A 27,743-nucleotide genomic window follows, 5' to 3' on the forward strand; every position below is an offset into this window, starting at 1 on the left:
ACATCATCTGCAATATTTGATGGTGGATGGTGTCAATTTCTCAGAACATTTACTCTATCAGTTGTTATTCTGATGTAAATCAGGATTCATTTGAACTGCCTCTCCGCTTTCCTTGGCTTTTAACTACACTGTCCCACTCCTCCACCCGATAGTTATTCGAAGGGCCCCATTCTGAGTGCCTGGATTTGGTCTTGCTGAGTGTTCATCCTCTGCCTGTTGAGCTTCCCTAATTATCTCAGAGCCGCTCTCCCCTCTCTGTTCACTTTTTATTTTTCATTGGTCTTTTCTGTTCAACACCAGTTACCACCAGTTCATATTGTGCTGGAAACTATACATGTTAGACTCTTCAGAAAACAGACCCCTAAACTCATCATTAGGAGTACGGTGAGAATGGAGCACGTTCCGGTGCTAGACCAATCCATTCATAAATATTTCTATATTTTGGATAAACCATGTCATGATTTATCTGATCCAGTTTTTGTTTTTTGTTTATTCGAAGGAACACCTTCACATACTCATACATGTCTGGAGTCTGGTTCACAGAAATCCATGTTGCAGGAAGCCCCTTAGACTTATGTTTGTTGTGGATCCAGGGACACACACTGGCCACTCTGCCTCCCAGGCTCTTCCAGCGCCATTTCCGTCACCAATGGTTGGCTCTGATGGCTGGTCAACATTGTCTTGGTTGCTGTTCTGCTCTTGAAAAACATTCAAGGCCTTCTTAGGACCAATGTCCCCACAACGTACACGAATTCTTGGCTGAATAAGTCTTGTCTCTTAACTAACTATGGGATAGCCGGCACATTTACCTGAAGTGTTTGCAATTGGCGGCCTGTCAAATGTATGTATAACAATCATAAGGGCCAAGGTCTTGTTTTGCCAGCTTTTTCATTTCGGGGATGAGGAACAGATGAGCCGTTGTATTTTCATCTTCCCAGCAACTAGAAGATCACATAACAGGTCTCCATTGGAGGTCAGAAATTGCTAGGGGTTCGGCAGGAAGGTGATTCACTGGAAAATTGAACAGAACAGAATTACTCCGTACACTGTGTCGTTCAGATTTTTTAGTGCTACCCACTGCTTTTTGCTCCATCTCAGCTCTAACAAATTCCTCCAGGGCTGGCCTTTGTCACCCTAATTTTCCCTTCGGCCCCCCTTTGCGTTTACCTGGCCCTGATGTGTATGCCCTGATTGCCTCAATCCTTTCCACTTCCCCCCTACAAACTTCCACTGTCAACCTGTCCACTCTTCACTTTCTCCTTCAATTGCACCATATATCTCCTGGTCTCTGCGTTGCGTTTCCTGATTTGCCTCCTTGTCTCTTCATCCGCGGCTCCAGGCTCAGAATCCATCAGCTTCTTTTTTCTCAGAAAGTGGAAAAGGGCCTTAACGGCCTTTCCAGGCAAGTTTTCGAAATGGACCCATACCACTCCCATCTTGACCCATTCATAGTAGTCCTTGGTTTCAAAAACTTATGTCAGTTACTGCTATTCACGCTCCCCTGGATGATACTACTCACACAAGCCGTGCAAAGGGAAAAACGAAGACATTCCAAGAATTTAATCTGCCGGTTATGCTCCAATTCATAGAACCGATATTCAAGCTCATCCCTCATATCTTTCGTGGCTTCATCTGTTCGCTGTGCACACTTGATCTCCTTCAGATGTCGTCCACCAATCCTGGCTTCATGTGCATGACGTCGTTTGTGGGGTTTACGAGTTGGCTCGGTGGACTTTTTTATTCCCTTTCTTCGGAGCGGCAGGGCCATGGCGGGTTTGGCACTTTCTGTCTGTTCCATTTGAATCAGGATACCATCCTCCAACGAGTCGTGTAGTTATCTTACCGTCATTTCGAAGGATACAGTTCTCATAAGTCAAGATGCTGTTGCTTGAATGGAACTTTTTCACCATGTGCGATAGCCAGTTTAGTTGGGCATTTGCTAGTGCAGGAGTTCGGAAGAGAAGTGCTTTGAGAATAGCTTGAATGGAAGGGGTTCTAGGCTGGATGTAAATGGAGATAACAGATGTGGAGACAACGAGGAACACAAAGGACACCTGAGGGTGTTGTCCCGCTTATCTGGGTCAATGGCCCTAATTACGGTAGGCAAAAAGCGGTGGATGACAGCTAAGAAAGTCTTGTCTTTTAATTTTTATGCCTTTTTTGGCATATCTCATCCAGTGTTATCCGCCTATTACATCCTATATAGGAGCCATTTGATGAAAGGCAATGATGGATTGAATCAACCCTTTCCATCGTCAATGACAGCGCAGTTGAGTTGCCGTTCATGAGAGCTGAGGAATACAACTTTGGCATTGCTGGATATCTGGAAGTAACAAAACAGCTTATGGTAGATGACGGGGGTAGTTGACGGGGAATATGCACTTGGAAAACCCGCACTCGGACCACAATTGTATGTAGTTATAAAGTATCTTTGCAATCTTCATCATCATACTTGAAAGCATATCTCTATTTTGAATATTCCAGAGGGCATCCAAAGAAGAGATATTAATAAATTGACATTTTATGCAAACAAATCGATTTTCTATGAATACTGTTGCTGGCTAGACAAGAGGACATTGGTAGTGCAGTAACACACATATGTTACGAATTCAAAAGCAACTCAATATAATAAGAGAAAAGGTAATGAAGGTAATTGAAAAGCGGGTAAAAAAGGCTAGGAAACACGCTCAAAAAGAATAATCTAAAAGTTTCACATCCATCTGCTGACCATTTATCATCAAACACGATTTAGAAAAACCTAGCCTCCCATGCCCCCCGCGGCTTTCTGGCCACCTGCATGCCCTCCAAAATAACCAAAACTAGAAGCATAACCGGACCCGGAACCAGGATTTGGACCAGGGCCAGAATCACGCAGACGCCCACGCTGATCATCTCTCTTTCCTCCCTTCCCACCTCTCCAATCCTTTTTGCTCTTCATATCCCTCTTCCCTTGGTCATTTCGTTTTTCCTTTCCGCCTGCACCTGTGCCTGATGACGAACGCTTCTGGTTCACACCCTCATTGCTCAGCTCAGCCGCCTCCTTATATTTATAATACCGGTTGAGAACAGGTACATATCTCTGTGCACAAAACACATCACCGATGCGGAGCCGCATCAGGTCGAAAGCAACGACAACGGGAACGGGTACGTCGCCGAGTCGCATTACATTTGGTGCCGCGCGGAGCTCGCACTGATGTCTCGGATTCATAATCGTCATTATCATGTTCGTTTCTAGAAATGGGGACGTCGGGCGTGTTATAGCCTCGCGACGAGTTCCTCTTCATGGCTGCTCCAGGAGACGTGGGGCGGTTTGGAGAATTGGAGCAAGATCGGGGGGAGCGAGAGGCGGAGCGGGAGCCGGAACTGGAGGCCCAGATCTGCAGGCGGGGAATGGTTGGTTTGTGAGTATACCGTTGACTGAAATGGGTGAGAACAATATTTTTGGCACGCATAAGTTTGGCAATCTGTAGCGCCTCGCCGCTGGTGCTGTGCCGTTTAGCGCGGGCGTCTTGATACATGTCATCTTCGAAAGTTGCCTCATGGATCAGCACGGTGGAGTCCTTGCCAATTTTGGCAAAGTTCCGGGATGGGCGGCAGTCACCTGAGTAGGAGACTTTGAGGCCGGATGGGAAAACGAATGAGGTTGCTTTGGAACCGTTGCAATGCATGACTGGGGTAGTGAGGAGGGTACTGAGCCCTGTGGCAGCTTGGAGTTGAGCGGCTAACGGAGACTGGTCCGGATTAAATGAGAGGAGAGTTTTCATGGGATTCCCGCGTTCGTTGAGTATAGGTCGGCTGTTTTGGTCGAGGTGGCTAAATCTAAAGCTATCTGCGGCAGAGGAATCTACTTCAAGGGGAGTAATTTTGTCAAAGCCAAAGTTCTCGACACCAGCATACTCGGCGAGCCATTCGATCATTTTCGCGTGGGAGACGACGAACAGTCTCTTCTCGCTTAAGATTTTTGTGAGATCCTGCTCTGGTGAGGGTGAGGATGCTGATGACAAAGTACCATAGACGACCTTGTACCAGGCGCGAATAACTGACACGGTTCCCAAATGGTGGTCGGCGTGTAAGTGGCTAATCCATATCACTTTCAAATCTTGCAAAACCTTTCTTAACTCCTGGGGCGAGAAGACGCGCTGCAGCTGGCCAAGCGTGTTTTCACCACAATCAAACAAATAGTTTCCAACACTAGGAACCGTAAGCAACGTCCCAGAAACACTTCGATACTTCGACGGCACTGAAGAACCTGTTCCTAAAGTAATAATCTCCGCATCTTGACCTGGTAGGTTCCGTCGAACATCTGCTAAAATTTGTTGGAATTCATGACCCTCAATTTCATGTTCTGCCTGGTGTGCTGTCTCGATGACCCGGGGAGGGATGTCATTCTTGATGACATCCGCGTTAAGGGGTTTCTGAACATTATCCCTCTTGATGACAAATTTAGGTTGCAATTCGAGCTGTAAGCCAGGTACTGCAGGCTCGAATGCCGATTTCAGAGCATCAGCTGCAGGAGTTGGCACCGCTGAGGATGTAAGAAACGTCTTCTGCGGAAGGACAACATTATCATGGTGTGGAACGCTGTAGCGAGCACTATCGAGGACTGAGAATTGGCTAGTCTCCATGGAACTATAGGGGAAAGCGAGGTAGTTCGGACAGAAATCCGGAGAAGAGACGATATGCTTGTACTGTGACATTTTAGACACGAACTTTTGAATTAGCGGATGCCCACCAACGCCGGGTCCAAGGACCCATATAAACGTTGTAAACCCTCTCATAATCTCAGGTGTCGTCCACTCAGGCCTGTTGAGAAGATTTTCAACATAGTCGGCCGTGGGTAGATCCATAAGAGCAATTCCTCCACCTGGTTGAGGTTCACCAAGAACCATCTCGGGAGTGATTGTCTTGCCATCCGTAGACTCCACACTGTGTCCCATAGTCAATTTGCTAAACTTAGGACCCCGTGGCACCCCCAATGCTATCGCTTTCTCCGCATTAAACTTCCCTCGGACATCATGATGCTGAATAATGTATGAAATCGAGATATCTGATGGAGTTGTTGGGGGTAGGGATTGGATCATGGCACCAGGCCACGGTCTGCGAACCAGGACGTTTAAGTCAGGGAGCTCCTCTGTCCCACCAGGCTTAGGTCCAGTGTAAGATTCAATCTTATGATTTTCTGAGTTGCGCACAAAGATTCTAGCAGGCATGCGAACTTCACTTAGCGGCATTTCGACAAGAGAGTCCAGACGCCAGTCCGAGTTGAACATATCTGACACAACAGCCTGGCGGGTTATTTGGTCCTGAGCGCGTGAAAGGATACCATCCTCACTCTCTGAAGTGTCTTCTGCACCAGCCGCACCCCCCTGGAACTCATTCAAATTTCGCTTGCGGCCACTTTTCGTACTTCCCGCAGAGCTAGAAGGAGACTCGGGAAGCGATGACGGTGATATCGACAATGCCCATATTTTGAGATGTGAGTCAGACCACGTCGGGTCTGCTACAGCTTTCTTCGTCTCGACCTCTCCATTTTCCGCAAGTCCCATAAATTCATTAAACTCATGAATAAACACTGGCATACCAGTTCTAAAAATGAATTTCCTCGCCGTAGCCACAGCATGTGTCAAATTAGGCCCTCCATGTATAGCCAATTTGCCCTTCTCAAAATCCTGTGCGAGTCTTTTGTTCTTCTTCAGATTCAGCTCAAGCCGCTCTCTATACCACTGGGCCTGAACGGGATCCTCAGCTTCCTCGGCCAATTTCTCCAGCCTATCCACTCTTGTCTTGTGGACTTCCGCCTGCGACCATGCAGAGGTACTTGTCGATTCCGCAACAGTCAGGATGACGCCTAGCAACCCTCCATTATTGGTCCACGAGGTCTTCCCAGACATGAAAATATCCGTAACATGTGTAAGTTTCACACCCCGATGCGAACACGCCCGCTGCAAACCCTCGGGGACATGCCCAAACAAATACCTCTTGTCATCGAAGTGGAGGAGGATGGTGGTGCCAGGCGTGTCCGCGGTCGGGGTCGTGATGAACTCGAAGTAGAACTTCATCGGGTGACATCCAACGGGCGACAGTTCGTACGAGTCGTAGGGATAGCGGGACACGTTCTCGAGATTGAGAAACAAATATCTCTTTCTATGGATGCCGCCAGATATCTTTGCATCAAGCGCCGGGGCAAGGAACAAAGGTTGATCGAGGTCTACGTCTCTTTTAAAGTGACTCGTCCTGAAAGGAAGCTGGTTGGGTGTTGTGCGAAACCCGGATAAGGTATTGCATTGGCTGGGTCTTAAGAGAATGAAGAAAGGCGACGGCGACTTCAAAGGGTGGAGGGTGTGATGTGGAGACACTGGATTCAGGGACGATCTGCGAATTGCATTCGTCAGAAGCGTTCGGGCAGCGCGGAGGGACGCCAATTTGCCAGCCTTTGTCTTTCAGGTCGACAGGTGTCGACCAGCTGAAAGGAGAAGAGAATTACAGTCATTTACTAGTAGGAAAACATAAGAAGGAGCAGAAAACGAAATTCAAAAAGTGGTCTGTCTATAAACAAGTGAAAGTAGAAGAAAGAGTCCAACTGTAACGGAGTATTTATCCAACATCGCCATCGTTGTCTAATTCTTAACTTTTTTTTTAATCTGGGGTGGTTAGGTTGTGACTAATCAATGACTAATCACTCCAGGCACCGGAGCAATCAGCTATGCTCGTGTGATATCTTCAATAACAAAATCAATCATAGAAAACGATTCTAAAACAGAACAAGTTTATTAAGATTAAAATATTCACTTTAATTTAAATATATATATGTTGTTAAGGTGTTAAGGGGAGGAAAGTTAGTAACACAAAATAACATAGGAAAATATAAACGACGGAAGTGTGCCAGCAAGGTAAGAAATGAACATGGAAAGAAGCCAGAGACACGATATGGGCAGGATGGCGGATTTCAGATAGAAAGGCTGGCAGAAGAGGACTGCATATATTGCGCGGAGAGAGGGAAAGAGACAGAAAATTCCAACCGTTGAAATTGAACTGAAACTCCTTCCAGGCCCTCAAAATGGGGCAAAAACACAAGTAAACAAACAAGGAACGGGTAATGTGGTCCGGTTTTATAAGCCAAAAGCCTAACTAGTCTAGCGGCTGCCACTTCGCACATTCATTCTGTATTGGAAAATAGAGGGCAATAATTGAGGACTGGACGGCAAAGTTGAGATTTGAGTGCCTCTTAGATATGAAAACTCGCTAAAGGGGTAACAGCAAATAATAAAAAATATAGCCATAAGGAAACCAACCAGGGTCGCAAGGTGGACTGAAGATAAGAAGGGAAGAGTCAAGTGTTGGCAGTTCCATCGTCGATCATGGTGCCAAAAGGGAACACATATACCTTCAAACACTATGTAGAATCGTCGAAGTGAGCAGTAATCAGGGAGACACGTTGATAGGCACCTTCTATGCTTGAGCACAATTGCTCAAACCGTAGCATAGTAGCAGCACTGACGCCTGTAGAATCATCTCGCGTATCTGAAATGAAGTCACCATCGTCAACCACAAGATCGATCCGAGCAAACAATTTTTCCGGCGTAATACCAACAAACGTATCTTCGAATGTTGGAATCGTCAATGTGGAACCACTTGGTTGGTCGAAGAACAGTGCTAGAGACGGGTCAGATTCGTCGACTTCCACCTTAATCGAAGGTTCAATGAATTCCTTTTCCTCGGGCAGCTCAGCGACTGGGGGTCTTTCGAATAAGGGCATCATATCTTTTATCTCATCAGAGGAGATGGGACCAACGGAGTTGGATGATTTGCCGGAGAGAATTGCGCTGTCAAGATCCGGTCCTTCTGGGACATTCAACACCGCAAAGACGGGGGGGTTGTTGAAGCTCAAGTCGATGCCTGTGTTCCAGCCGGGTGTATTCATGTCCATCGATGAAAAATCAACCGTGTGCTCTGGAATCATAGCAATGCCAACTTGGTGATTCTGCATTTGGATGTCTGCGGGCGCCTGAGATGGGTTTGGGTCCTTTGGCGGCTGTGTTTGCTGACGTGGCTGTTGCATAGTCGACTGTTGGTTCGCTTGGGGAGGGGGTGGGCCATCTATGGGCATATCGTTTAGGAAAGAGGCAAAATGCGGCGATGAAAGAAGCATGCGTGTGAGATCCATGAGTCGGGCATTTTCCTCCAGCAAAGCGCGGTTCTGAAGTCGAAGATCGTTAGCCTCGTTGGTCTTGGAAGCTACCTCTCCTTCTAATTGTCCAATATATTCTATTTTCAGATTTGTCAGTTACATATAGTCATTTATAGGGCTGGGGTAAAATATGTTAAAGAGGATATTACCTTTGCGCCTGGACCTGAAGGCACGAGCAGAAACCTTGTTCCGCAGTTGACGACGCTCCTTACTGCTAAGTTTCTTGCCCTCCTCACTAGCCAAAAGTCGCTCGTCCTCATCCATTTCATCTTCATCCTTCTTCTGTTTGGAGATATGCGGCACACTTTGTGGTTTGGGTTCCTCTTCTTTTGCGACTGAAGCAACGCTACTCTGTCTCATCTGGTGCAGCAGTCGAGAAATGCGTTCTTCAACAAGGGGATCAGGGGAGCGATTTTTGTTTTGGGGCTTTGCGGCCGGACGGGTTGGTTGCTGCTGCTGCTGCTGCTGTTGCTGACGGATAATCTCCCGCTGCCTCTGCTGCTGTGCAGCCTTTGCCAAAGCAGCTTGCTGTTGATGCATTCCAGGATACATGCGCCCCACTTGGTTCGGCTGCCCAATTCCTGACAATTCATGGCCACCAAGGGCATTGGGATCAATAAATTGGGTTTTGTTGGTAAACTGCGGTGACGGAAATAAGTCATTTGGAGTATCGGGATCCAAGTCGACATCTCCCATATTCCTGAATGATACAGTTGGTAGTGGTGTCGAGCAGTAGTTAAGCATATCTTGGTTGGGGCTCATGAAGGAATCTGTAGGCAGCGCGAAATTGTGGCTTCCAAAGCCTAAATCCATGCCAACATTTCGGTTAATTGCAATAGTATTGGCCAGTCCTCCGGGTGGTAAACCAGTCTGCTGTTTGTAGGAGTCATATTCATGGCTGGGTCCCGAGAACAAGACCTGAGAGGACTGGGAGTTGGATGAGAAGCTGGGAACACTGAGTGACGAACTTGTCACAGGAGTTGATGCTGGAATAGGGTTCACTGTGGTCTTCGCCCTTGAAGATGCGGGTGAAAGTGATGGCGATGGATAGATTGGCTGGTCATAGTTGATAAAGGAGTCGATGTCATTTGGATCTATACAGCTGTTGATATGAGACAAGGGAGAGTGCGATGAGGGAAGTGGCAGTTCCCCCGTTGTGGCCATAGCGAGGGGAGGGGTATTCGTAAGAAAGTCTTAGCTCAGGTTCAGCATGCAATACCAGACAGAAGGGGTAGAATGTTGGAGACGGTTTTTGAGCGGGAATACCGAGTCTCGAGTATCTTATCGCTCAGGAGTCGGATGGGAGAAAAGCTGAGTGAAGCAAGCAATATTTTCAGGAGAGCGTATAGTTGGGGATAAAGAAGTTGCCTGGAGAGGCGGGAAGGGGGAGGGAGAAAGGTTGGCCCGGAGGGAAGGATGGCAAAAAAGGGCGATATTGAAGCTGGTTGTTGATGTTGTTGATGTGTTTGATGATTGATGATCAAACTGTTGAACTGCTGCTGATGGAATGAGACAGGCTCTCTCTCGGAGTTGGACGGAAGGGGGGGGGGTTTTTTAGTCAGCTATGGGGCCACGCGTCCTCCCTTGCATTGGACTTGGCGTTGGGACTTGGCGGGGCTTAATTAATTAACACCCCGAAGTCCATGATAAAGATATATGCATACCAATTAACACACTGTATTTCTCTTAAGCAGTGAGATAGTCCAATTTCCCCAATGTTAACATGATTTTTCATCAAATTGTCGAATGTGCCCCCATCAGAGAGTTAACTCTGTTGGCCGTTCGGGCTTTGAGCCAATTGGAGCAGAGAACGGAATGGAGTAGAGCTACTTCTAGAAGCTCTAGTGAGTGTGGTGATTTCTGAGTGGTCAATTAAAATAGAATATTTCAAACCAGACAGAACCTAGTTTCATTCCAAGATCCCAAAGTTGTCAAATATTCGTCTCTTTGGGAATGGTGAGTATCACTCCGTTCGTAACATCTTCAAACTTCCGGCTTCTAGTTGCTGGTGCCGGGCTAGGTTGCTATACGCCAAAGTGAAAAGTGACTTGTTCCACCATCCTGACTCAATTAATATACGAAGGAAATGGATAGCATAGAACTCTTTTCACATTCAGGAATCCCCCCGTTTCCATCTGGAGCCGTCAATGATCACTTTATCAAGCTTACCTCAGATCTCACATACAAATATGCGCCAAATGGAAGATTGTGGTTCTCGAAGAGCCCAGTTACAAAATCCAATACCATTTCCATTCAACCTTAACTATACCTCATACCAATCAACATTGGAAGGGTAGAATAACAACTTACCCCGCGAGAAAATCCCCTCCGAAGAAGAAAGAATTCTGCCTTCCGTCAAATTTACTTCCGTGCGCATCCGAAATCACCACTGCTTCGTATCTGGATCCGCCCCATTTGATATCTGATATTGTGCTATATTTAGCACTTATCGGAAGGATTGACGTACCGAAGTATGGACTTATTAGGATCAAAAGTAATTCCGGAGCGCATCTGTCTCCAGGAAGGCTATTATCAGTAATAATGATATTAAATTTCGTTTTCCCTCTCAGTTGCTGTAACTAGCTAACCAATTGCGAACCCCTACAGTATTCAGCGGCAGAGATAAAAAGAAAATTAAAATTAAAAAAATAAAATAAATAAAATTAAAATAAAATAAAAAGTCCATCGAAAGAGGCCAGGTGCTCAGCCACTATCACTAGCTACTTTGACGACAAGCAAGCCACGCTCTGCATACTTGGGCTTGTTATGTCTCGATTCAATAACTAAAATGCAGCCTGCACGGTGGTTTTCATTGGATAAATAGACTGTCTCCTCCTCAATCCCCTGTTGAAACACGAATCTTCCATGCATAACGGCTGGGGCGATTACGCCATCTCCTTCGTGTACATATATGTATCTTGAGAACCTCCTCCCCGGATTGTCTGGTAAAATCAAAATACAGATCTTTGTCAACTTATATACGGCCCCTTTGACAATGAATATTCTGTTTTACCAAAGTTCCTGGATGAGAAATCTCTTTCTTATTCAAGAGGGACTACGGAGGGTTTTTTTAAACTCTTCCCGTAGGAAAATCAGATTGTGTACTCTGTATGGAGAGAGGCAACTAACTAGTTAGTTAACTAATGTAATTCATCCCTGGACACGCCTCCTGCTGGGAACACTGAATTTGAAGACCTGAACAAATTTATTAAATAACAACACTAAATAAGCAATATATACTAATTAGTGTGATTACTCTCTTTCTTTCAATGAGTAATTCGAATTGTATGATTCTCTTCTTTACACTCACTACATCTCTATGAAGGTTACTGCTTTTTAACTGCAGCTTACTCAATTTATCACTTTTAGAGAAAAGCTTGATATACTCTGAGCTTGTAAAATGTCTTCAGTGTCTGTTAAGACTGTTTTCTTAATAATAAGAATGAATTTCATTTTTACTTCTCTTTTACTTTTTTTGGAAATTGACAATGTGTAATTAAGTATTTTCAATTCATAGTACTAGTTAACATAGCTTTTATTAAATGCTTAATTGTTTAATAAATGAGTGTAAATAAGATCTGCATACATTATTGAAGAAATTACTTAATTTTCATATTTTATTAGTTACTTTAAATAATATCACAAAAGAGATTTTTATATCTTTAAAGTTTATATATTTATAAATTAGTTCTAAAAAATATATATAAAACTAAGTTTATAAGAGAAAACTTTTCTAAATTAAATGAGATAAAGTTTATAATTAGCTTAAAACTTATTTATAATAATTAATATTTTAAGAAATTTAGTCTGAATAGTTATAAAATATGTTATAATTAATATTTTATATTTAATTTAACATATACTCTATATATCATTATAATAAAATAAAATAACTTATATTTAACAACTATACTAAATATAAAAGTTAAAATATAATATATAATAATAAAATTAATTAATTTATAAAAAAATTATATTAACTAATTAAATTATAAATAGTTATTATATAATTTTTATTCTTAGTTATCTAGTTAGTTATTTTATTAAATATCAATTAATTAATGAAAAGTTTAATTTATCATGACTTAGTCTAGAGGCATGATGATATACAAGATAAAAGCTCAATTCATCTATCTACTAGGTAGCTGTGATGAGAATACTAAACTAAGCATTAGAATATAGAAATGAGATGAGCAGCTGAATATATATAGATGGTTAAGAATTGAAGTGGATCAATCTAAGCAACTGAATATGATTGAGGTTGAAACAGATCAATCTTATTTCATATTATCAATGACAGCACCGTAACAACAAATTAAGTTAACTGATTATAACTTTTTATTGCAGAAGATTTATACATTTAACTATTAAATAACTAATTAGTTTCTATAATTAAATTTATTATTAATTTAATTACTTTTAATAATTGTAATTGATTGATTTAAATTATAATCTTACATTAAAAATAAATAAAAATTAATATATAATAATTTTCAAAAAAGATTTATAAACTTTATTAATTATTATTATTATTTTTCATTTCTATAATATTTAGTTAAATATTAAAAATTATTAAATATATATAAATTTTATTATAACTTATTTTATTAAAGCTAAACTTATAATAAAAGTTAATATATTAAAATTATTATAATAAATATATTAACTATTTAATATAATTTAAATATTTATATTAAATTTAAAATTTATATTTAATCAACTACTTGCTATTAAGATAATACTATTTTAAAAACTTTTATTAAATTTATTTAATGTTTAATTTCATGAAATTTAAATAAAAATTAAAAGTATAATTGAGAAAAATATTTTTATATTCAAAAAAAAGAAAATCATCAAAGTTTTTTATTTTCAATATATAATACTTAATTTAAATAATATAAAAATTAAATAAAGATAAAGTATTAAAGAATAGTATTAATCATTAAAAAATTTTATCTACTCATTATTAAGAAAATTCATACTTTATTTTATATAAAAACTCTATTATTTATAATTTTCTTTTACTCTTATTAAGAATTTTCTCATATCACTCATATTTAAATTAGCTAAATATCATAGAAAAAATATTTATTAAAAGTAAAAAGTACATGATTTAAAGTCTTTGCATTTAATATCTATAGATATAGACTTAAGATTAGAACTATCTTAGTATAGCTGAGAATAGATATAAGTTAAAATTATATATATATTTAAAAGATATTTCATTAAGTTAAAATTTAATTAATTTTTTAATCAGTCTTAATAAATTTAGTTAAGATTTAAATAATAATTTCATTAAATCTTTAGTTGATCTGAAGATTCAAAAGCTATAAAAAATTTAATAAAAAAATTTTTATTATTGATATATTTAAATAATTTAAAAAATAATCAATAATATTTAGTATTATAACTTCAATATAAATTAAACTAATTCAATAAATATTAAGATAATTTATAAAAAAAAGATCTGAGAAGTGATATTTTTATATATTTCTTTTTATTATTAATTACTATGTTATTGCTAGACAGATACTATTACTCTTTTCAAATAATGTTAGTTTTTATAGCTTAGTTATCATGCACTATTATAGCTTTTCTAGCTCTGATATATTTTCAAATAAACTTTAAATATAAATTATACTCTCAAAATATATAAGTAAAAAATGAAATTTTAATACTAAGTTATTTACAATCTAATAGACTTTTATATTAGTTAATAATATTATTATTTAAAAATATTTAAATATTTTTAAATAGTAAAATAGCATTGAAATAATTTTAATAAAATAAAGTTTAATATAATCAAATAAATATTGAATTGATTTAAAGTAATAAATTAAAATATAAAATATTTAAATTCTAATTAATTATCTACTTATATATATAGATATAAATATATTAGAAAATTATGAGATAGATTTAATAGTAAATATTGACATTAAGATTTAAAATTTAATTCTAAATTAAAATATTTTTTTTAATTTTATATTAAAAAAATAATTAAAAATTTATTATATTAAATAAAGTTTTTTAAAAAAAAAAGAAAAAAAATTAATTTATATATAAAATAAAATCAAAGTAAAAATTTTAATATAATATAAAATATTTTTTCTTCTATAATATAATTAAAACTTAAATATGATTATTTTAAAATTTATATATTAAAATTTAAAGATTTTATAAACTTAGATAAATAATATAATTTTTAAATAAATAAATCATTAAATTAATATATTTCAATTAACTAATTTTTAAATCAAAATATCTTAATATTATAATATTTAACTAAATTAAATTATACTAGATTGAGAATATCTTATTCTTATATGATTAAAAATATTATAATTATATAGTATTATAAAGCTTATTAATATGATACAGTCTCAGATGACTAAGACTTATAAGATTAAATAACTGTTTATTCAACAGATATAACAAATGAAATAATAAAATTCTAAACTTCATTTCTAGTTAGATTTTCTATATGTTGAATTTGATATCTAGATTTATTCTACTTTTCCTCTTCTATTTTATTTGTATTGAATATATTCTGATATTATTTCATTATAATAATCATACTAATTATATTATTTTCATAAGTCTTGATAATTTCATCAAAATCTTTCACTAAACTCTTTTTTTATAAGCTCTTTAATCTTTTCTACTTGCTGCTGCAACTACTAGGGATTACTAGATGTTTGAGGAACTCAGAATGATGTACTAGATATGCTAGATGATGATGTTGAAGTATAAAGTTGAATATTCAGCTACTAAATAATATAGTCAAACTGAAATAACACTATTTTAATAGTCTTGAAGTTATTTTGAATATTTTAAGCTTTAAAAGCTTTCATATAGACTGGACAATAAGCTTTTAAGAAATTAATCTTGAAAATAGTATTGATTTCAAACTGTATTTGCTATAAAACTAAATTGTCATATACTTTCAAACTAGTCTTCTTGTAGGTTTTGATCTTTGAGAATGATGTATAGAGATAAAGCTCATTCTGATGAATTGACTAACTTAATTACAGTTACTTATTCTCAATTTCTAAACTGTAGAAGCTTTGCCTAGCTGTAGCACTCACTACTAGTAATAATTTTAGTAGTAGCACAGAAGTAGTAGCACAGAATCTCATTACAAAGTTAGTCTTATTAATATTATATATCTTCTCTAACAAAATCTTATACTCAGTAATTATATTTCTCAAGATCTTAAATCAAGTCTGAATAGTCTTTATATTTTAATCTGATCATAATTATAGTATCAGAAGTAATAGACCTAAAGATCAGAACAGTATATCACTAGATTTGACATCTAGTTCACGCTAACACAGAGGAGGGAAGTGATAGAGATGATGAAAATTTGTATAGTAAGAAGATAATTAATTGTATTCTCAAAAAATACTAGCTGTGGAGAAAATTTTTGTTTAGTTTGATTCAGCACTTATTCAACTAGTCTATTCTCTTCAGCCTGGGTTAATTTAATTAAATTTGCATATAGATTCATGTGAGCAGTTCAACCATTGAGTTGATAACTTAGAGTAGATAATAACATATCAAATACATGTGCAACTTCACAGATTAAGAAGATTTCTTACTTTTTTAAAGTATTTATTATAAGTTTAAGCCTTTTCTCTCTTTTAAAAGAATTCAAAATGTTTTATTATGAATTGATAGCATAATTACATATTAAACATAAATAAATAGTTAATAAGAAGATATTTGTGAATTAATAATCTACTTATTTGAATATTTCACTCACTTGAGAATTTTTTTATGATTTTTATAATTTAGTTAAAAGTTTAAATTATATTTTATTAAACTTGTTCTTTAAATAAAAGTATATAAAAAAACTTAAAAAAAATACTTATTAGTTAATTAAATATATTTTTTCTTTTTAATACTAAGTTAAAAAAAAATAAAAATTATATCTAAAAAATAAATTTTAATCTCAAATAAAATTTTATTTAAAATATATAATAGATATTAAATTTAAATATTATTTTATTTTTATATTTTTATTAATTTATTATTATTATATTTAAACTATTATTTTTTTATTTTTGATATTTTTTAATTATTTTAAAATTTTTATTAGTTTTATTATTTTTACTATTTGTCTATTTAATATTACTTTATTTTAAAATAAAATTCAAAAATTATATATGTTAATTTATACTTATAAATTAAATATACAAATTTTAGTTTAATTAAATATTATAGTTTTTGAGTATATACTTATAATAATAATAATAATAATTAAATTAAGATATTAATTCATAAATTAAATATTTAATAATATTTAAACTGTATTGGAATTTAAAAAAAATAAATTATATTTTATAAACTTGTAATTCAGAAATATTGAGCTTTCAGATCATCATTTACACTACATATATGATTTATGAACTTAGAAAACATTGAGTAAGAAAAGTTGCTGATTTTCTTTATATGCAAAAATCAGAACATCTCATAGTGCTTTACAGTTCTAAGTGTTATAATCTAGATTTGTCAGAAAAAGTGGATATCTTTCAAAATACCCTTCTCCAATAAAATGCGATTGATGTTATGCAGGAAGTGAAATATTATCACAAACATCACTGATGAAGATAATGCTTTGAACTTTCACTCTGTGAAAAGCGTTCTTCATTATTTTCAGCTGATTAAACATCTTCATCATCATGCATTGATAAATACATGGACATTGACTTCTTCACTAGTCAAGTACAAGACAATCTCACAGTAATTGTGTGATTCTTCTGTAATGTATTCCTCTAGTCAAGGTTTTTTTCAATCTTCCCCCGTGCTTACCGCTAGATGAGATCTGGCGTTGTACTTGGCCTTAGTTAAACTAGTTGGTTAAGCTTTAGTTAGTACCACCAGTCGGACTAAAGTTCCTGCGTCTCCGTTATAATTTTCTGGCAACGGATGAAGTTACCAAACAATGATGAAGATTCCATTTGAATAGCAGCCCTTAGCAATTTTCTATCTAAGCAACTAACCCATAATATCAATCGATATTTTGTCAAAATAGCAGTGTTCCGCTTCTTCAGTGGCGCCTCTTGGGCCAGGTCACTTGTCCGCTTCAAGGCCGACATGACTCCTCGGCCGCGCAAGAAACTGCTCGGTAGGGAGTTCTACGAGAGCCTAGGAAGCCCTAAAATGATCCTGGCTCCCATGGTCGACAGGTCTGAATTTGTGCGTTTGTGCTATGTCCATGTTTTTGGGAGCTCCTGGCTAATCCTTTTGTTGTAATAGGCATGGCGCATGCTGACCAGATCCTTCATTGACCCTCAATCCCCCAATCCCCTCCTCGCCTACTCTCCCATGTTCCATTCGCGCCTATTCAATGAAAGCGCCAATTACCGCCTTCAGCATTTCGAAGCAACCCGTCCCAAACCCAACTCAAAAATATCAACTGCTGACGGCAAGGAACCTCAGCTACCAGACAGCCCAGTCATCCCTTATCTGGACGGAAACCCAACTATCGACCGACCACTCATTGTCCAATTCTGTGCCAACGACCCGGACGAGCTCCTCCATGCCGCGCGCACGGTGGAGCCCTTCTGTGACGCCGTCGATCTGAATCTCGGATGTCCTCAAGGTATTGCGCGCAAGGGCCACTATGGTTCATTTCTCCAGGAGGAGCCAGAATTAATCTACAAGCTCATAAACATACTGCACACGCATCTATCGATACCAGTCACCGCGAAATTTCGCATTCAGGAGACGAAAGAGAAGACGCTGGAGTATGCACGGATGATACTTAGTGCGGGAGCGAGTTTTATTTCCGTGCATGGGCGGCGGAGGGATCAGAAGGGGCATAATACAGGCTTGGCGGATTGGTCGTATATTCGATATTTGAGAGACAATTTGCCAGCTGACACCGTTATTTTTGCGAATGGGAATATCCTGGACCATGGGGATATTATTCGGTGCCTGGAGGCTACGGGTGCGGATGGTGTGATGAGCGCGGAGGGGAATCTATGTGATCCCACGATTTTCACCACCCCACCACCAGTTGGTAGTGAGTGCAATGGCTCTGGATTCTGGAGAGGTCGAGATGGGAAGGGTGGTTACCGTGTTGATTTCGTTCTACGTCGTTATATGGATATTATCTACAGATACGTCCTTGAAGTTCCGCCCCCTGAGCGAAAGCCACTCTGTATATCTTCCAATTCAACGACAAATACCACTCAACCCCCCGACCCAACAACTAATAATGGGCCCGAACCCGATGCAGATGTAGACCACGAAGACGGCCCCCCCAAGAAAAGGCGCAAAAGATCCAAAGATGCCAAACCCACCTCTCCCAACCTCGTCTCCATGCAGGGTCACCTCTTCCAACTCCTCCGCCCTCTTATCTCCAAACACACAAACATCCGTGACGCACTAGCAAGATGCAGAGGGGGCCGGATGGGCGACTTCGAAAACATCGTCTCCCTAGTAGAAGACGCGGTTAAGGCGGGGATCTTAGAGTATGAAGCCTTTCCTGAGCGCTTCGAGGAAGACAAGGATAAAGATGCAAAAGGGGACGCAGAGATAAAAGAACTATCTGGCTCCAAGGCTACTGTGGCGCGGTACAAACGGCCGTGGTGGGTGTGTCAGCCATACGTGCGTCCGCTGCCTGAAGAGGCGCTGCAGATCGGAGCCATGCAGCCGAAAAAACGGGACATTGTCCACGCGAATAAAAATGACGATGTCAACAAAAACCGTAGTGACCTGGTTGGGAATTGAGGGAGATGATTTGGAAGCTGGAGCTCCTACACTGGAGGGGGTGTTGGGTGGTTCGGATAAGGAGAACTCGACCGATGCGACGCCTGTGGATAAACTGGTCAGCGGCTGAGGTGGGTTTTCATTTCCGTATATCAGACTACCACTGCGGACCATTGAGGTACGGTACTGTCACTTGAATATTACTGAACTTAGCCGTGGTGTGTTGTGTTTCACTACCAGTCGGATCATCCCTTCTATGAGTTCTTACAAACATCACCAGTTTTAGAAGGGCCCCGCCGTTCTACCGTTTCCGTTACACGTTTCATGGCCCCTATTATCCGCGAAGAGGTATTCTTTTCCAATCTTGCCGATTCCAGATTCGACTTGTGCACCTATACACTTTATTTTTCGGAGGGAAGTTGAACCTTAAACCAACACAGCCCTTTGTAGATGCTGTATACACCAATTGCGGAGATGATTACCCATTCTTTGGAAATTTTATGAGGAGTTTCATTACGGAGATTGGCTTTATTATTACATTCTTCGCACGACGTAAGTGACTACACACTTGGCATATTGACAGATCATGATGCATCTATATGCTCCCGCGCGTCGCAGAGTATTTGTATGCAAATATATACCTATATAATTCCTATTAGACGAGCAAGAAAATAAATAAATAATAAATAGATAGTTAGATAATGCCAGCAGTTATGAGTTCCTACATTTGTTGACGTGTAAACATGGATTGTGACTCTTCCAAGTTCATTTTAAAAATATGTGTAGTTAGTTGTGTTATATACTTCTTCATGGTTAAATACTCCCTCCTTGAACTATTTAGTTCATTTGTTAGTTACCTAGCTAATAGTTACATCACTGGGTGCTATAACATCATCATTCTTTCTTTGTCTTCTCTTTTTATTTTCTCCAACTGCCCCTTTTCAGTGGCATAATAGAATAAATACACAAGAAGTTATCTATAAAATGTCTCTGCGCGAATGGAGTCCTGGAAGATCTGCTGCTATTATTCCACCTTATGTGCCCTTCTCTGCTCTGTTGGGCATCCATATGCAATGTGTTCTCTTTCTCGCCGTCAGCCCGGTTAATTCCCATCTCTTTGTCCTGGGTCATTCTCTTCTCTTGCTATATCTTATCTGATCTGATATCTTACAAAAAAAAAATTTTTTTCTTTCGCTCATAGCTTCTCCCCCTTTACATCTGTCTTACAGGTATACATGCCGGATAAAAGATACATTGTTCTCTGCCAGCACCTTCCTGCTGATATGGCTGACTGAATTGTTCTGTTGACTTCAAATGTCTTTGATGTTCTCAAGTGTCACAGTTGAAAAGACAGTGAAATGCAGCAAAATTTCAGTTACAAAAATGCAACTGAAAAGCAATTAATAAGTGTTGTCATTGCTTTTTTGTTCTGATGTTGTGATGTTCATTCAGTTGTTCAATCTCTCTGACAACTTACTGTGTTGACATGTTCGGACTCAAATAATAACAACACTTCGTTCTTCTCGACATATCTCATCTGAAGTAAAAGAAGAACAAAAACAACTAGAACTTCATCTTGTTTTCTTCTGTCTGTCGTTTGTCTTCTTTATCATTCTGTCAACTGCAAACAATACTCATCATTCTTTCATTTCTTCATTCATCAATGATGGACTCCCCGTCGCAATCCCGCTCTGGCTATACCTCAGACCCAATCTCCCTTGAAAGGCCCTCAAGCCTGATATCCCCAATCTCCTCTGTGCAAAGCCAGCTAGTTAAACCAGAGAGCGACTCTGCTAAAAAAGCCAGCCGCCGCCTGCATGATGGCCCTGGCAAGTCAACTTCAACAACTGCAACGAGCACTGGCGTCAAGGTCAATGATATCAACGCCGTCACCAAGGAGCTGACTCGCGGTGCTCCCACAGATGGAGTCCCCATTCATGCCTTAAGCAAGTCTTCCAGCCACCAGGAGGTCGCGAAGAAGAGGAGTCAATACTTCAATGACGTGTTTACTGATAGAGAGCCGTATCATACCCCGAGACATCGCATCAACCAGGACTCTATCGTCGTTATCGAGGTCAAGACGAATACCATTGTGAGAGACCCTTCTTTGAAAGAAAAAAAGGGGCAACCGGGGTCAGCTAACCAATCAATCCCACAACAGCTGCAAGATGACTTTCAAAGCCTCTCAGAACTCTCCTTCAACCTCGCGCAAATCTTCCAGCGCCCAGAAACCTCCATTCTTCTCTACGTCGAGCACAACTGCTGCCTCATGCTCGGCAGCAACTATGAGCCAGCCTACCTGGCCACCGTCTCCGCGCTCCCCTACTCAGTCGCCCCTATCATGAATCTACGCCACACCGTCCTAATCCAAACCGCCATCAACGACACCCTCGGCATCCCCAGCAGCCGTGGCGTCATCAAATTCGAACCCATGGCTGAAGAGAACTTTGCTACAAACGGCTCCACCATCCGCGACGAGATCGAGCAGCTGGAGCGCTCGTCCAATGACGAACATGGCAACAATGGCAGTATGTTCAAAAGCATGTCGCGTACCAGAAGCCGCAATCGCAAGGTCAAGTCGAACACCTCGTCGCATGGGACGGCGAGCGTTGGGGGCGCGCAACATACTGCTCCTACTCCCTCGTCGGTCCAGGTTGTGCAGTCCCCTCCACCTACCGGTGAGGATAATACTACCGTTGTTGACTCTTTCTCACCCGCCAAAATGGGTCTCAGAGGGAGGGACAGGGTCATTAAGAAATGCCAGAGCGTCAAGCAGTTTTTTTTCCGATGAGTATGGGCAGTTTGTGTATGTCACTGTTTCTCCTTGTTCTGTACGGAGTATTTTTCTTCCGTTTATTTATTATCGGTTATTTTTCTCCTGTCGGGTTTACATGCTACAGTTCTATTTTGAAGGATTGTTTTCGGGAGAGGTGTTTGATTTTGCTTGTTTATGGGCCAGGCATGGCTGGGGTGGTGAATCCAAGTACTTGAGTCTCAGGGGTTCAGGAGTTTAGGTGTTGGGGGGGTTGGGCGGGGATATATCTATTTTACCCCTATAATGCAATTCAAGTATCTGAACTCTGTGCACTTGAATGTGCCAAATGAATTATTCTTTGTTTCCTTCAGTTGATAGGAATTAATAATGCCCAATGCATATTTACATGACTACATAAATGGATGATGGGTGATTATTTTCTCAGATTGAATGCACTCCAAGATTAATGAGTAGCTCAATTAGATTTACCAACAGTTGTATTTGAAATTGGTGATATTTCTCTTTACTAAACCATCTTAAATCTATTCTATGCGCGTAATCCCGTTTATTTACTAGTCCATCAGCTGTCCCTCTATAATGCAGCGCAACATCTCGTATTGTCTATGTTAATGTGTTGATCAGGCAACTGCAGGTGTTGGCCTTGAGTCATTCACTACGCTGTCGTTTAATTTAACTGCCACGACTTAAGCTGCATGTTGTGAACTCTCCCAGGACGCTTGTATGTTAACCCAACATCTCAGCTAATGAGCCGTATGACAGAATAACCCTTTCTATTGCTTCGATATCATACATTTTCTAGTTCTCCTCTCCGCCCACTTTTAAAACTGCAGTGTAAAACCAAAGGAAGCATTTCAATTTGACTGAATTCAACAAGTACGATGACACCCATCACCGAAATCCAAGGTGATCTCTTCGACGCACCGGAGGGTGTTTCTTTGATTCGTATGTGTCTTTTCAACACTTTTCATATGCTTTTTGGTTTCTTATTTTCCTTTGCCAAGTTTTGCCTTATGGTGTATTGTTATGTTGACTCCTAACTTTACGCAAACACGAATAGACGCATGCAATTGTCAGGGGTCATGGGGCAGAGGGGTTGCCCAGGGTTTTAGGGAGAAGGTATGTATTTAGTTGATAAATGTAAAGCTATATCCATATCCATATGTATATCCATGAAGACTCCGCCTACTTTTAGGTGACCATGTCTAATACACACTGCGCAGTACCCAGCAGCTTACCGCATCTTCCGCGCCCACTGTCAACAATACTTGGCCAATCCACAAGTACAAACACGGCCCATTCCCGGCACAGGACCAAACGCCGATCGCCAACAACCTCGCACTGTTAAATTACCTGAAGGCACAGCCCTGGTAATCCCACCACAGCCGGCAGACTACCAGCCGCGCCCGCAGCCGCAGTCTCACCTGCAATCGCATTTCCAACTTGGCCCCAGCAGCGTTAGTCGTGGGCGCGGAGGTGAGCGAGGACGGCGACGCGGGAGACTAAATAGTTCCAGAGGTCCAAGACCACCTCCAACTGGGAAAAAGCATTGGATCATATGCCTCTTTACGTCGTGGCACTATGGCCCGCAGAACAGGAGTCCACCAGATGTCATTTTGGCCAATACAGCGCTTGCTGTTGCTGATCTGAAAAGACAGCTTGCTGCTTCTTCCACTACGGTTGCGGAGATGACAGGAGAGGGGCAACCTGGGCAGCTATGGGGATGTAGATTTAATGCGGGGCTTTTCGGTGTGCCGTGGGAGCGGACAAAAAGGATGCTGGAGAAGGCGGGGTTGAGAATGACGATTGTCAGCCCACCAGGACAATAGAGGGTTAAGTTAATTAAGGTTTGGGTTAACACGGGATAAAAGCGGATATGACAAAAGCTACAGTGAATACTTTGTCTTATATCAGGGAATTCAGCGTGTGGCTTAATTAATAGTGAATTCAGTGGGGGTTCAAGGGTGTTCAGGGGTATTCGGGCAACCGTGGAAGTCATTTCGTCGGCAGAAGCTTGAGTTTAATCTTCTATCTCTTCAGTTTTGTGGGAAGATATACCACATACATCCAGCAGGATGCACCAGCAATTTCAACATGGGTTCCGTAGTTATGTGATTGTGTCCGTAGATTCGGTGTGAAGTAGGCAGGCAAGGAACTGATCTCACGTGTTCTCGTGGCATTCAAACGCGACAAGCGCGTCATTTGCAACACCAGCGTCTAAATTTCCAACATACAAAGCGATCTGGATCAGATCAAAATTCAGTCACTGGACAATAAAATTTAAACAACCCACATATTCACACCGCCAATGGACCGTTCTACGATTCTAGCAAAGCGGAAACCTCCTCCGTTCAAACCACCCCGCCCACGATCCTCCGGCGGCATAACTAAACCTTCCACAATCTCCAAAATGTCAAAATCTAAGCCCAAGTCCACAACCCGCTCAACAACAAAACAATCCTCCTCCTTATCCACGTCCCGTCGAAAATCTTCGGGTCGCAAAAATGATAGAGATGATATCCGTGTATCGCGAACACCGTCTCCGAACCCTCCAGACCAAACCACTTCATCCCCACCCGGCTCTCAATCAGATAGTGGAAGATCCCAATCCAACTCCCGCTCCCGCTCCCGCTCCCGCTCCCCTTCCGGCGTACCAGATTATATCCTTGCAGAAATCACCGAATCTGCTCCTGTTAACCCACGCGAAGAGCTTGACTCTTCCGAACCCATGATCCCCAGCAAACTGCTCACGACACTCCTGCACCGCCACTTCCAAGACGAAAAGACCAAAATCGCTAAGGATGCCGGCCGGGTGGTGGCCAAGTATGTGGACATCTTTGTGAGGGAGGCACTGGCACGGGCGGCGTATGAGAGGACGCAGGTTGAGGAGAGTAGGTCAGATAGCCCTGAAGCACGAGGTAGAGCACGGGCTAAGGTTGATAGTTATCTGGAGGTGAGTTTATGGTTTTCTTTTTCTTTTTCGTTTTCTTATTTATTTATTTATTTTTTGGTGAGTTAAATGTGTTTCTACAATGCTGATGGGTTCTAGATTGAGGACTTGGAGAAATTAGCGCCGCAGATGGTGCTTGATTTTTAATTCTGTGATACGGCCCGGCGTTTTATGGATTTACGTTTTCAAATAATTATAGAGGGATCTTATTTAAGTTTGGGTTTGCAAGGCGACTGACCAGTTTTGGGGGGTTACTCGCATGGTTGAAATTTGGGATTAGTACTACAATTCAGCAACCGGGTCTTTTAGGAATATGTAGTTACGTACAATTTTTGGGTCCAAGGCATTTTTTTTCAAAGCCCGTCATATGCGGTCTGGCCATCGAGAATTGCATTCGAATCTTGCTCTTTCCCTGCATTTTTCTCTATGCTGAAACTCGTAGAAAAGGCGTAACTATTCGTTCTATATCATGAAGTTGTTATCACACCAAACCGCAGCCTCAGGCAGCAAATGCTGGTTATCTATCAGCCACAACAATCGCATCAGCCACAACACGCCCCAGAATCAATGGAACCAACTTGTCATCTTGCAGTCGAGAACCAATTCTATAGATGCTCCAAAGGAGATGAACATTTACACAAGGATGTCCGCACCAAAATCTATATAGTCTTCCTGATCCGTCAAATCTGTTAAAGGGATGACACGGGATATGACAATAACAGCCCTCTGCCAATGCTCATAGCTACAGGGGCTTGCCATGCCTCAAACGGCGATGTGACGGTGCTCAAACTCTTCTACGCTTCACATCGCAGCCTCATTCATGCATGGAACAGTGGCCGTCCGCAATTGTAATGGAGCTTGCTAGCGCTTTAGAAAATGCAGATTAACCCCTAATCGCAGGATAGCTGACTTTTAGGGCTTGCTGTTCTTAATATTCCACATTTGGCAGTGGTAGTTACATAGTGGCGACATCAATGTTCGGTGAGATGTTGAAAATGAATCCTTTCCTAGAAATTTCACCTGAATTTTAGGAACGAAGTGTATTTGAAGATGAATTGTCTGCTACTCCGTGCTGGTCAGTTCCTGGAGTATGCCTCCCTCAAGTACTTTATACTCAGGACATACTCATTCCTCCCCAGATAGGGGTAAGAGTTCGAGGCCTGTGGTGTCAAATGTGTCTGATGCTATTGCCTCTAATCCTAAAAGGAATATAATTCCACTTGGGCATCCCGTTCGGATATGTGTCATTTCCCCTTTAGAAATCCTAAGGGTCCCGGTGGCATACCATCTTTGGAATCCGTGACACCAAACTACCATTTGTCGTACCCCTGGTTTGTGAAAACCCTCAATATGGGAGCTTGGATAATCTCTTTATGCGTCTTAAATCTATACTTTCCCCCTCCGTTTCCGTTCTTTTCTCTTCCTTTTACTTTCACCATCTCTGTGAGAAAGTGCTTTTATTGCCTCTTCCTTTTCTCTCTTTTTAATTTCTCTCCGTTGTGTACGAATCTATTTACACATTCGCTTCTACTATATCAAAGCGCTAGCCGCTTGTACTCATTGATTTATTTTTACTTCTGCTTCCTAGCCTCACTCTCTACGAACGATACGGGCCTTGTCCCTCTGCTTTGTCTTTCACGAACGTAATTTTTTTAAAAAAAGAAAATCGAAAGCTCCGGAAATGTTGTTTCGAAGAGTGTTAGCATCGACTGTGCTTCTGTCAACCGGAATCCAGGCACAAGTTGAAAATAAAATCATCTCTGGATGGTCAGTTGTAAAAAGACAATCTCCAGAGGGCATGGTTACAGTGCATACTGTTCAAGTTGGCAATGCAGAAGGCACTCAGAGATTCTACCCTGACTCGCTTAAGGTTGAGCCAGGCTCAATGGTCCAGTTCCAGTTCCATCCGAAGGTAACATATCCCCCTAGCCCTGGAGGGAATGATTAAGTTGAAAGGAGTTGGCAGCTAATTTATCGTTCTCTAGAACCACTCTGTCTCCCAGTCCACATGGGAACAACCATGTTCTCCCATAGGTGCATCTAATGGCTCTCATCCCGCTATCAGGTCCGGGTTTTTACCGGTTTTGCCTGATGCCGCACAAATGCCTGTGTTCACGGTTATGGTCCACGACAGCAACCCAATATGGTTGTTCTGCGGACAGACTAACCACTGCCAAAATGGCATGGTCATGGTCATAAATCCGTAGGCATTCCTTTACATCCCATCAAGAGCGAAAGCTGAAATCAAATGCAATCGCTAATATATATCGTCCTATATCTAGTCCGGAAGGAGCAGACAAGGGGATTGAAGCATTCCGGTCAGCGGCGATGTCTGGAGGCTCTGGTGGTGGTTCTCAAGGTGGTATCCCCATTCTACCACCCGGCGGTTTCGGTAACGGCGGTGTAGCACTCCCAACGGGCGGAGCTGTACCGTCAACCGCTGCTGGTACACCAACACCAACTCAGACTAGGCCACTTTCAGCCACCACCAACGCAGCACCTAAGCAGATGTCTCATGCTGCAAGTCTCTCCGGTGTATTGATTGCCGCTTTTGCAATTTTCGGACTGTAGGGGGAATTTTGTTTTCTTTTTTCTGTGTTCGAACCTGGGCTCGATGGGGAACGAGATTGGGAAAGTAACATCCCCAGTTAGTTGTTCTGTAGTTTCTTGTTCCTTTCCTTTCTCTTTCTCTTTTCTCTCAGATTAATAATCCTGTCCCCTTTTGCGTCTTATATCTCTTGACTTTTTTCTTATTCCTTCTCAGGGGTATGTGATTTTCTTATTATTTTGTGCCCCAGCGTTAAATCTGATTATCTTTTGCTTGTACAAATGCCTGCTGGCTGGTCCGCAAAATGAGCTCACACCCAAAATTGCCCCTCTGTTACATTCGAGTTTTCTTCATCTGCTGTTTAGGTGTGCGTATGATAGAACATTGAAAATAGTAGCAAAATAAATATTATTGAAAAGGAATCCTCAATCTCGGCCATCAAACTTCGGATCGTTTCAGCCTTGTCTAGCAGTGTTTGACAAAATACTGCGGCTAGGGGCTGCAGAAGGACTAACCAACTTAAGTTAAACTACAAAGGTTAGCCGAACCTTCGTGTCAAACCTTC

At 40.5% G+C, this 27,743-nt stretch overlaps 8 protein-coding genes across 8 annotated transcripts; 5 read left to right on the forward strand and 3 right to left on the reverse strand.

Moving 5' to 3' along the window:
- Positions 1-1,217: 1,217 nt before the first annotated feature.
- On the reverse strand, positions 1,218-1,768 carry PADG_06605 (uncharacterized protein; the record flags this gene model as incomplete). Its single annotated transcript, XM_010763725.1, has 2 exons — positions 1,218-1,457; positions 1,520-1,768. The coding sequence occupies 2 exons, from the start codon at positions 1,766-1,768 to the stop codon at positions 1,218-1,220; spliced, it is 489 nt and encodes a 162-aa protein (XP_010762027.1).
- Positions 1,769-2,758: 990 nt separating this feature from the next.
- Positions 2,759-6,611, reverse strand: PADG_06606 (tRNase Z; the record flags this gene model as incomplete). The annotated part of the gene is made up of 3 exons (XM_010763726.1): positions 2,759-3,079; positions 3,192-6,431; positions 6,582-6,611. The coding sequence occupies 3 exons, from the start codon at positions 6,609-6,611 to the stop codon at positions 2,759-2,761; spliced, it is 3,591 nt and encodes a 1,196-aa protein (XP_010762028.1).
- Positions 6,612-7,393: 782 nt separating this feature from the next.
- On the reverse strand, positions 7,394-9,352 carry PADG_06607 (uncharacterized protein; the record flags this gene model as incomplete). Its single annotated transcript, XM_010763861.1, has 2 exons — positions 7,394-8,265; positions 8,338-9,352. 2 exons carry the CDS (start codon positions 9,350-9,352, stop codon positions 7,394-7,396), a joined length of 1,887 nt encoding a protein of 628 aa, XP_010762163.1.
- Positions 9,353-17,287: 7,935 nt separating this feature from the next.
- Positions 17,288-18,928, forward strand: PADG_06609 (uncharacterized protein; the record flags this gene model as incomplete). Its single annotated transcript, XM_010763727.1, has 2 exons — positions 17,288-17,389; positions 17,450-18,928. 2 exons carry the CDS (start codon positions 17,288-17,290, stop codon positions 18,926-18,928), a joined length of 1,581 nt encoding a protein of 526 aa, XP_010762029.1.
- A 1,645-nt stretch (positions 18,929-20,573) lies between these two features.
- On the forward strand, positions 20,574-21,698 carry PADG_06610 (uncharacterized protein; the record flags this gene model as incomplete). Its single annotated transcript, XM_010763862.1, has 2 exons — positions 20,574-20,999; positions 21,069-21,698. The coding sequence occupies 2 exons, from the start codon at positions 20,574-20,576 to the stop codon at positions 21,696-21,698; spliced, it is 1,056 nt and encodes a 351-aa protein (XP_010762164.1).
- An 863-nt stretch (positions 21,699-22,561) lies between these two features.
- Positions 22,562-23,509, forward strand: PADG_06611 (uncharacterized protein; the record flags this gene model as incomplete). The annotated part of the gene is made up of 3 exons (XM_010763863.1): positions 22,562-22,625; positions 22,741-22,799; positions 22,904-23,509. 3 exons carry the CDS (start codon positions 22,562-22,564, stop codon positions 23,507-23,509), a joined length of 729 nt encoding a protein of 242 aa, XP_010762165.1.
- A 479-nt stretch (positions 23,510-23,988) lies between these two features.
- PADG_06612 (uncharacterized protein) lies at positions 23,989-24,777 on the forward strand (the record flags this gene model as incomplete). Its single annotated transcript, XM_010763728.1, has 2 exons — positions 23,989-24,633; positions 24,730-24,777. The coding sequence occupies 2 exons, from the start codon at positions 23,989-23,991 to the stop codon at positions 24,775-24,777; spliced, it is 693 nt and encodes a 230-aa protein (XP_010762030.1).
- A 1,534-nt stretch (positions 24,778-26,311) lies between these two features.
- On the forward strand, positions 26,312-27,201 carry PADG_06613 (uncharacterized protein; the record flags this gene model as incomplete). Its single annotated transcript, XM_010763864.1, has 3 exons — positions 26,312-26,542; positions 26,616-26,833; positions 26,913-27,201. The coding sequence occupies 3 exons, from the start codon at positions 26,312-26,314 to the stop codon at positions 27,199-27,201; spliced, it is 738 nt and encodes a 245-aa protein (XP_010762166.1).
- Between the last annotated feature and the right edge of the window lie 542 nt (positions 27,202-27,743).

Source organism: Paracoccidioides brasiliensis, assembly GCF_000150735.1.
Source record: "Paracoccidioides brasiliensis Pb18 unplaced genomic scaffold supercont2.9, whole genome shotgun sequence".
In the NCBI taxonomy this organism is placed as follows: Eukaryota; Fungi; Ascomycota; class Eurotiomycetes; order Onygenales; family Ajellomycetaceae; genus Paracoccidioides; species Paracoccidioides brasiliensis.